The sequence below is a fragment of the Anas acuta genome, chromosome W (genome assembly GCF_963932015.1).
Source record: "Anas acuta chromosome W, bAnaAcu1.1, whole genome shotgun sequence".
NCBI lineage: Eukaryota > Metazoa > Chordata > Aves > Anseriformes > Anatidae > Anas > Anas acuta.
In genome coordinates, this window is record NC_089016.1 from 5,116,100 (window position 1) to 5,125,917 (window position 9,818).

The 9,818-nt window shown below is 49.7% G+C and overlaps 2 protein-coding genes across 2 annotated transcripts; one reads left to right on the forward strand and one right to left on the reverse strand.

Moving 5' to 3' along the window:
• Positions 1–1,158: 1,158 nt before the first annotated feature.
• LOC137847274 (olfactory receptor 14C36-like) lies at positions 1,159–2,430 on the forward strand. Its single transcript, XM_068665565.1, has one exon. It carries the CDS (start codon positions 1,231–1,233, stop codon positions 2,188–2,190), a length of 960 nt encoding a protein of 319 aa, XP_068521666.1. The 5' UTR covers positions 1,159–1,230; the 3' UTR covers positions 2,191–2,430.
• A 5,968-nt stretch (positions 2,431–8,398) lies between these two features.
• LOC137847275 (olfactory receptor 14A16-like) lies at positions 8,399–9,432 on the reverse strand. Its single transcript, XM_068665566.1, has one exon. The coding sequence runs from the start codon at positions 9,412–9,414 to the stop codon at positions 8,452–8,454; it is 963 nt and encodes a 320-aa protein (XP_068521667.1). The 5' UTR covers positions 9,415–9,432; the 3' UTR covers positions 8,399–8,451.
• Between the last annotated feature and the right edge of the window lie 386 nt (positions 9,433–9,818).

The following is a 9,818-nucleotide window of genomic DNA, read 5'->3' on the forward strand; positions in this document are numbered from 1 at the left end:
TAAGAAGAGTCTGAGACTCACAATCTGTCAGAGTGAGGGTTACAAGGACACTTTCCTTGTAACCACCACCACCCTTGAAATGTCAGTAGGGTCTGTGTGACCTGGGCTCTAGGACATGTCCCCAGCGAGCTGCCCCTGGGCAGAGCCCTGCTGCCAGGAGGTGTCTGCAGGGCAGAGCTGAGCACCCAGTCGGTGGGATGGGGGCTGTGAGCTGCAGGCAGGAGGCGTGGGGACAGAGACCCAGCTGCAGGCAAGGACATCTGCAGGCTTTACAGCCATGGGCAGGGAATGGCAGGACAGTGCTAACAGAATAGTCTGGCACCTCTCTGTCTGCCCTCTATCCCACAGGATTCAGGACGTGACTCATAACCTCAGTAGCAGAACCTCACTCACAGCAGACCCCTCTGAGTTCGTGTTGGTCCCTCGCCTTGCCTTCCCTGGCAGAAGCCCTGTGCTATTCCTCTCTCTTCTTAGACCTGCAGCTGCTGTTCTTGCTTTATGGCTCCCTGCAGATGAGGAGATGGGGCTTTCAGTTGCAGCTCAAGAACTGACCCTTTGGGTCCCACCACGCAGATGTGTCTGTAGGAGGAAGGTGCCCAGAGTTCCCCTTCTAACCTGTGGGGCTCTGGGCAATGAGGCAGGGAGAGAGCTGCATCTCCTTCCAGGGAATTTTGTTCCAATTTCACAATCATTGAGCAGCTCAATGTGGGCAACTCGACTGAGCCCTAGAAGAGTCTGTCTGAGACCAGGGTAGATAGCAGACTGGCTATCCTCACTGCAATAAGGACAGTCACTTTGCCTGTCAAGAGCTCACCTGGTACACCTTACAAATGCCAGTGTTTTCTACCCTCTAAAAATGCTTCTGAGGGAGACACAACTGGACCAAAGTAAATCACAAGTACTGTTCATCAGTAAAGAGTGTTGACAGTGGTAATGTTGTGAAGTCCACATACAACAGAGAGAGAGATTTAATCAGATATCACTCCTGGTTTCTTTTCATGTAGAGCTGTAGGACAGGTCTGAATCCTCCAGCACACACAGCAGAGACCACTGCTCCCACGGCCACATTCCTCCAGCACCAACCAGACCTCAGGGAAGGGAGCAAAAGAAATGCCTCAGAAAGGGGAAAGTCACTGTAGGGGTATTTGGACGGGAAGATAAATAGGTTTTCTCTCCTAATGATCACTGTCTTTTCTTCCTTAGGTAGTCCCCTTTGTCCAGGAGGTTCAGATGTCCAACAGCAGCTTCATCACCGAGTTCCTCCTCCTGCCATTCGCAGACATGTGGGAGCTGCAGCTCCTGCACTTTGCGCTCTTCCTGGGCATCTACCTGGCTGCCCTCCTGGGCAATGGCCTCATCCTCACTGCTGTAGCCTATGACCACAGCCTCCACACCCCCATGTACTTCTTCCTCCTCAACCTCGCCCTCCTCGACATGGGCTGCACCTCCACCACTCTCCCCAAAGCCATGGCCAATTCCCTTCATGATACTAGGGCCATCTCCTATGCAGGATGTGCTGCACAGGTCTTTCTTTTTCCCTTTCTGATGTCAGCAGAGTATTTTATTCTCACCATCATGGCCTATGACCGCTATGCTGCCATCTGCAAGCCCCTGCACTATGGGACCCTCCTGGGCAGCAGAGCTTGTGCCCAGATGGCAGCAGCTGCCTGGGGCAGTGGGGTTCTCTATGCTCTGCTGCACACAGCCAATACATTTTCCCTGCCCCTCTGCCGAGGCAATGCTGTGGACCAGTTCTTCTGTGAGATCCCCCAGATCCTGAAGATGTCCTGCTCACGCTCCTACCTGAGGAGTTTTTGGGTGCTTGTGGTTGGTGTCTGGTTAGCGTCCGTGTGCTTTGTTTTCATTCTTTTTTCTTATGTTCAGATCTTCAGGGCTGTGCTGAGGATGCCCTCAGAGCAGGGGCGACACAAAGCCTTTTCCACATGCCTCCCTCACCTGTTTGTGGTCTCCTTGTTTATCAGCACTGGCTTTTTTGCTTACCTGAAGCCCCCCTCCATCTCCTCTCCATCCCTGAACCTGGTAGTGGCCGTTCTGTACTCAGTGATGCCTCCAACATTGAACCCCCTCATCTACAGCATGAGAAACAGGGAGCTCAAGTGGGCTATTAGGAAAGTGATTTCATGGATGCTTCTGAATACAGACAAATTTCCCCTCTTTTTCCAGAAATGACTTAACTTGGTACCTCCCCTCAATCCTGGTCCATCTTTCATTGTCAATATTGTCATTGTTCTCTTTGGTATCATTTGATTTATTATGCTCTTAGAGTAATATCTCTTTTTCAGCCTACTTCTGCTGAGGATTGACACTTCTCTGTTTGCTCTTGAGGCTCTACAAATATGTGTCCAACAGAAGGTCAGAGCTGACTCTTACATAGCATCTGCAAAATAAAATGGGATCTCCACAGTGCACTGTCTGAAGGCTTGGATGTTTTTTCAAGGTTGTTACCAAGCTTTCCAGAAGCTTGTGCCACTTTCCGTCACCTATCAGATGCTTTCCATCATGTGTCAGTGGTCATAGTCCTCCAAAGAGGTTCTGGGTGAGTAGAGACTTGCAAATGTGATGCCCATCTCTAAGAAACATCATAAGGAAGACCCAGGAAACTACAGGCCTGTCAGCCTGACCTCGGTGCCAGGAAAGGTGATGGGACAGGTCATCTTGAATGCAATCATGCAGCATATGCGGGACCACCAAGGGATCAGGCCCAGTCAGTATGGGTTCAGGAAAGGCAAGTCCTGCCTGACCAACCTCATCTCCTTTTATGACCAGTGACTGTACTGGGTCTGGCTGGAATGTTAACTTTCCCGGCAGCAGCCCATACAGTGCCGTACTCTGTACTTGTAGCTGGAACAGCAGTGTTATCACACCAGTGTTGTGTCTGCTGCTGAGCAGCAGTGGCACAGTATTAGGCCTTTCTCTAACCCTCCTAGGGGGTGGGCAAAAGGTGAGGAGAGAAACATCACTAGGGCAGCTGGCCTAAACCAATCAAAGGGATATTCCATACCATGTGATGTCACACTCAGCAATAAAAGGTGGAAACAGGAAGAAGAGGGGAGGGGTGGGCTCTTCTTGGGAAAATGTCGGTCCTCCTCTCGAACACCGGCTGTGTGTGTTGAGGCCTTGCTTCAAGGACGTGGTCAATCATTGCTCATTTGTGGGAAGTAGAGAGTAATTTCTTTCCTCTGCACTTCCATATAGCCTTCATTTATTTTGTTTGTTTGTTTTCCTCCCTTCTTTTTATTTTTCCTTTTCCCCTCCCTTTTTCCCTTTCCCTTTTTATTTCCCCTTAGTTAAATTGTTTAGTTCATGGTAGTCTTTATTTAATTATTATAATTATTTCCCTTTAATTAAATTATCCTTATCTCAACCCATGAGTTGTTCTTTGCTTTACTTCTCCCCCTCCTCATCTAAAGGAGGGGGAGTGAGAGAGCGGTTGTGGGGTTTAGCTGCCCAGCACGGTAAAACCACCACAGTGACGTGTCTGGGGGATGAGGGAAAGCCTGTTCACATAGTCTACCTAGATTTCAGTGAGGCCTTTGCCATTTGGTAATTCAGATACCATTGCCTACATCATCTGGTCCTTTAACAGGCAGGAGAGGTCGACATGTCACAGATTTGCTCTGTGCAAGGAGTGAGGGGTGGCATGAAAACTCCAGGGCAGGGAGTGTTTTGTGGTAACTGGGCTCCATGCAGGACAGAAAATCGTCATTTTATGGCTGTAGGCCCAAGTTAGGCTAAAGACCTGAGATGGGCTGTAGGCCCACTGCCTCCAATTTTTTTTAACCATTTCAAACATTTCACTTCAATCAGCACACTTCAATCAGCTGAAATGATTGAACACTCCTAATACAATATTTGAGTTGTCCCATGACATTTTTTTTTCTCTTGGATGTTTATTACAGCAAGAGAAAAAATACCGATCTTCCCCTGTACTAGCATTGCCAGAACTCTGTCTCTTATGCACTGCACGTCATCTCCCTAGTCTTTCTGGTATTTCCACCTGGCTTTATGAAACAAACCATGTTGGAAGTCTCTTTTCCAGCATACTCTCTGGACATATGCACTCCACATTCTTCTCCAGATTCCCCTCCCCTCACTCTTAGATCATTCAGATACCTCTCACCTGCACAGTTGGTTCTCAGAACCTGGGGGATCTTCAACCATGCCCATATTTCACTTTTCTATCACATCATCCCAATACCCAACTCTGCAATTGCATTTCTATTCATCATTTCCTATCTATGTCAAACATTTCTTGTATAGTCATCCCTTGTGGAAGGTGCACCTCATCGGAGGCAACTTGAATTTGGCTCACTGTTGAGGACTATGGGGTTTGCTTGTTTGTTGTTAAATGTTAATAACAACATCCAAAACTGCCTGTGTGCAGCCAGTTGTCTGAAGAAAGGAGGTGGGTCTTGGTGAAAAGATGCTGTAACACCCTTCTGTGGACTACAGTGGAGAAGTCTGGTGTAAGGAAAAGTGATGCAAGTCCCAGGTGGCTGATGAGAGAAGTGGTGGGGATGGAGAGCTGAGCAGCAAGGTTGTCCATACAGTCTAGGACTTCAAGGGACTGCTTTTCCACCCATACAGACCTCCTTAGGAGACACTTTGGATCTATGACAACAAGAGAATGATGTTAGCAGTTCTTCTGAAAACTCCAAACTAATGGAAAATAATCTTAAATAAGGAAAATGCTCTTAGAAATCTGGTCATTGAATACTTTCTCTTTAAACTGCACTCTTGAAACCTCACTAATTAACTGTACAAGTCTGGAAGACTGGATGAAAATGGCTGAACTGTAATGAGCCCCATGGTGCATTTGGTGCTGAGTCCATAAACTTCAGGTAGTGAGAAGAGAATGATGTAACTGCAGGAGAAGTTAAAGTCAGAAGGAAACTTTGAAGAGTCTAGGAGTATTAATGGGCCCCAGTGAGGGTCATTACTGACAAGGCCTCCCCATGGACTTGTTAGAACAGACAATTGGAGGCCATGATTGCAGGTAGGCAAAGGCACTGTGCAGGAGACTCTGATGCTGAGTAAAGGCCTTGGTTTGTTTGTTGAAGCAGAAAGGCCAAGCCCTGTCCCCCAGCCCCTGGGCAGGGAGGTTCTGTTCCTCACCCATGGCTCAGGGCTCTTCCTGGGGCAGTGGGATGTGGGGTGTGTGATGCTGTGTGAAGGACAATGCTACGACACCTGCTGGCCTCCCCACTGGGTTTCAAGGAGGCCACAAGGCCCCATTTTCATGAGCACAGCATGTGTCCTCGTGAGCCTCAGTAGCAGAGACAACTGCCATAGCCAAGGGGACAAAGATGTGGTCTTCATCACCACAGGCTATCCTGCACTGTCCAATTCTTGCCCTATTCTCCCTGCAGGCTATAGGCATGCACTTCACTTTTCCACTTTGCTCTCACCCTGGCATTTCCTTACTTTCACTGAGGTCTTCCCACCCTCCCTGGCTGTCCTTTGAAACAAAATCGCATGGGCTGACCATAGACTCCTTCCGGGTGAATTCAGGTCCCACAGCACTACCCTTTCAGTGACATTTCCTCCTCCTCATTCCCACTCTTCACCTTCCAAGCAGCACTTTGTCCCACTTGTGACTCTCTCCTGCTATTTCCTACCACCAGAGAATCCTCACCAGGATCTTCGATGCCACATGCCTCCTGTTGGCCTTCCAGCTTCTCATGTATATGTGACCAAGTTGTGTACCCGTTCCTGTCCCACCATGTGCTCAGGCAGAAGGGATGTGAAAACCCACACCCAAGGCCTCTTCCTGCATGGGGCCTGTCAGGCTCTCAGACAGAGGGCATCTCACAACCAGTGTGCCAAGCAGGTGTGTTCTGCTGGCTTATCAGGGATGTTGGCAGGTGTAAGTGGGAAAGCACAGATGTCAGCCAGGAGGCAAGGGCTGACACAGCAGCTGCTTCAGGAAGAAGTCACCTCACAGGCCTTGTCCCCAGCCATGTTACTGCTGCTGGCCTGTCAGCTCCAGAGACTGAGGTGACCAGAGGCTTCCTACTAGTTGTTAAGTTTCTGAGGCACCACAGACCTCAACTTATTCACCTGGCACTGTCAGTGTCTGCCAGGACCTGAGGAGATAAAAAAGTAAGCTTATCAAGTAAATTTTCTATCCTTACTTTATGAATTGAATTTTCTATCACTGCTTCAAATATAGAATAATTCTATGCAGGATCTACTGTGGTCATAGTAACACAAGACATATCTCTGCCTCTCAATCTCTCTCATTTCTTCTTCCTCTGCCTGTTATGTCTTCAGAGAGCTCTCCGAAGGAAAGGTCATTGAATCACAATAAACAACTAAATAAATGTTCCAAAAGAACTCTTATTTTTATCTTCTTCAACTCTTCTGATCGAGGTAGACTATATAGATAAGATTGCTCAAGGGCTTCTCCGAGCTGGACAGCATCCAGAAAAGATCTGAAAGTGTGCTCCATCCGGTAATTCAGAGAGTTCATAACGACATTCAGCAGTGCTGGCCCAAGTGCTGATCACTGAGGGATGATGCTAAGAACTGGCTGACAGCACTATGTGTCATGGATGATATCTGAGCCTGATTGTCCAGCAAAGTGCCCCACCCACAGCCTCATTCATTTGTTAAATCCACATAGCACCATTCTGGCTATAAGAATTCTCTGAGACAAAGCCAAAGGCCTTGCTAAAGACAGGTAGGCACCTTCTCTTCCCTTTGCTACTCTTTCCTTCCCCTCCTCTATGGGTTCAGCAATCCTGTTTGTTTTTTTTCCTTCAAGTGCCTGAAGGTGGCTGTGGAAAAGCTTGCCCCATCACCTTTGCAGGGACTGAGGTGAGGCTGACCAGCCTTAATTCTCCCAGTCCTCCACGGCATAAGGAATGGACACTGGCTGAGGGCATTTGTGCTCACTCAGGTTTGCCTCAGCACATGTACACTGTGCATGCTGAAGCCTCAACTGTACCAGGCACATCTGGACTTCTGACTGAGCCATTCTGTGTCCCAATATGGAGGAATAAACCACCTCTCTGAGCTGGGCTGAGAGCCCAAGTCCCAGGACTCCTCACATAACTTCTGCTGTTGCTGAGCCCTGGCAGCCTGCCCCAAGCTCCATAAGTACCGAGGGGTTTTTCTTTCTAGGGATCCCCTGCACACACACAGCCCCACTCTCCTCCCAGGACTTTCCACATCAACAGAGAGCCTTTCCCAGGAAGGAGCATGCTTGCGCTGGCCTGGCCAGCCATTCCTGCACCCTCTCCCCATGCTCCCCACAGTCCCAACCGGCGGTGATGCTCTGCAGAGCAAGGGGGCTGTGGTGTCCAGGACACAGGGGCACTCACAGGGCTGTGCTGGGCAGGCTGGGAGGCAGAGACAGCTCATGAGGCTCTTCCACTGACTGCTTCCCACACCAGCTCTTCTGTGGCTGTCGAGGGTGCTCAGAGGTAGCCTGCCTTCTTTCCAGTGCCACAAGAAGTGTTTGGGTGCTGCACCCTATGGCATTCCACTATTCACATTCCACATTCGCTCACCAGACTTCTTTCCCTGTTCCTGCTATGTCCCCTGGGTCACGGGGCTCTTCTTTTCCTGCTCACATCCAGATTTAACACTTCATTGCAGGGGGACTCCACCTGGAAGAGGCTCATGTTCTGTGGGCTCCATTCACTGCTGACCCCCTGGGACACACTGTCCCTGCAGCTCCTCTGGGCTCTCCTGATTCCTTCCAAAAACTGCTCACCTGCCACCAGCCCCAGCTCATGTTGTAGTGCCCCAGGCAGGTTAATTGGAGACTCCTCACCATCTGCCTGAGTGCTGGACACCAACAAGCAACACCTGAGCCAGCCCCCGTACCCTCAAACACCCAGCTGGGGCTCTGATCACTTCACCCTGAGCCCATGGAGAAACAGGCAAAGCCAGGTCCCCCTTTAGAATCTATTTCTGGACTGCAACGTTCTTGACAGAAACTGTGAAGGAAGACCTGAGCCCCCAGGCACTACCCTGGAAATGCTGTTCTGGAGGCCAGCTGTGCCACAAAAATGCCCGTTGCCAGTCCCTGCCTGTGGTCACAGGATTGCCACACAGCAGTACTGTGACCAAGCTGCAGGAACAATCAGGCTTATGCCAACAGAAAAGGCTCAGAAGGAGAGTGTGGAAGTGCAATGAAAGTAGCTCTGAGCAGACAAAACCCTGCTGCTTCTTGGCAGTGCTGCTATGGTGGGTCTCTATATTCCTCTTCATTTCCACCCATGGGCATTACCCTGGAACCCCCAGCAAAATTCTCAGAAAAAGCATCTCAGACACACTCTTCAGTGCAGGTTCCTTTATTTTGTTTAAACACATGAGTAGGATCAATAATGACAATTTATATGGAAAACATTGTTGCCCTCATTAATAACAAACAAAACCCACCAAAGAACAAAAGACAAGCTTGGCATATCATGAGTTCTATTATGAGTGCTTTGCAGAAGACAGGCAGTGCATTACTTCTGATGTACACCCACTCATGACTTTGCGCAGTGCATCCTTGAGCTCCTGGTTTCTCATGCTGTAGATGAGGGGGTTCACTGCTGGAGGAACCACCGAGTACAGAACTGCCACCACCAGATCCAGGGATGGAGAGGAGAGCGAGGGGGGCTTCAGGTAGGCAAAAAAGGCAGTGCTGAGAAAGAGGGAGACCACAGCCAGGTGAGGGAGGCACGTGGAAAAGGCTTTGTGCTGCCCCTGCTTAGAGGGCATCCTCAGCACAGCCCTGAAGATCTGCACATAGGACAGTACGATGAATACAAAACACCCCCAAAACACAAAAACACTAAATGTGAGAAGCCCAATTTCCCTTAGGTAGGAGTCAGAGCAAGAGAGCTTGAGGATCTGGGGGATTTCACAGAAGAACTGGTCCAGGGTATTTCCTCCACAGAGTGGCAGTGAAAATGTATTGGCAGTGTGCAGCAGAGCATAGAGAACCCCACTGCCCCAGGCAGCTGCTGCCATCTGGGCACAAGCTCTGCTGCCCAGGAGGGTCCCATAGTGCAGGGGCTTGCAGATGGCAACGTAGCGGTCATAGGCCATGATGGTGAGAATAAAATACTCTGCTGACATCAGAAAGAAGAAGAAAAAGACCTGTGCAGCACATCCTGCATAGGAGATGGTCCTGGTGTCCCAGAGGGAATTGGCCATGGCTTTGGGGACAGTGGTGGAGATGCAGCCCAGGTCGAGGAGGGCAAGGTTGAGGAGGAAGAAGTACATTGGGGTGTGGAGGTGGTGGTCACAGGCTACAGCGGTGAGGATGAGGCCGTTGCCCAGGAGGGCAGCCAGGTAGATGCCCAGGAAGAGCGCGAAGTGCAGGAGCTGCAGCTCCCGCGTGTCTGCAAATGGCAGGAGGAAGAACTCGGTGATGGAGCTGCTGTTGGACATGTGCTGCCTGTGGACATTGGGTTCTGTCCAAGGAAGGAAAAACAAGTGAAAAGTCAAACATCTACAAAATCTATTGCATAGGTCGTTTAAGTTACTTCTCTCTCACCAACACAGAACAGACTTGCACTGCCTTACTCCTTTCTGGAAGGCCTCTGTGCAACTCCCTGGCCAGAGTTCTGGCTGGGTTCTGTTGGTGATGTTCCTTCTGTGAGCAGGAGAAACTGCCATTTGGCACGGGGAGAGTCAGTTCTGCTCTGCAGCCAAAGGCATAGGAACTGGGTGCAACCTCAGATGCCTGCTGGCGAGGGGCATCTCCCTCTTTGCAGATCCTGAGCAGCAGGTCAGATAATCCCTCAAGAAACAATAAAATTGATGGCGGCACTGGCTGTAGGCTGAGGGCTATG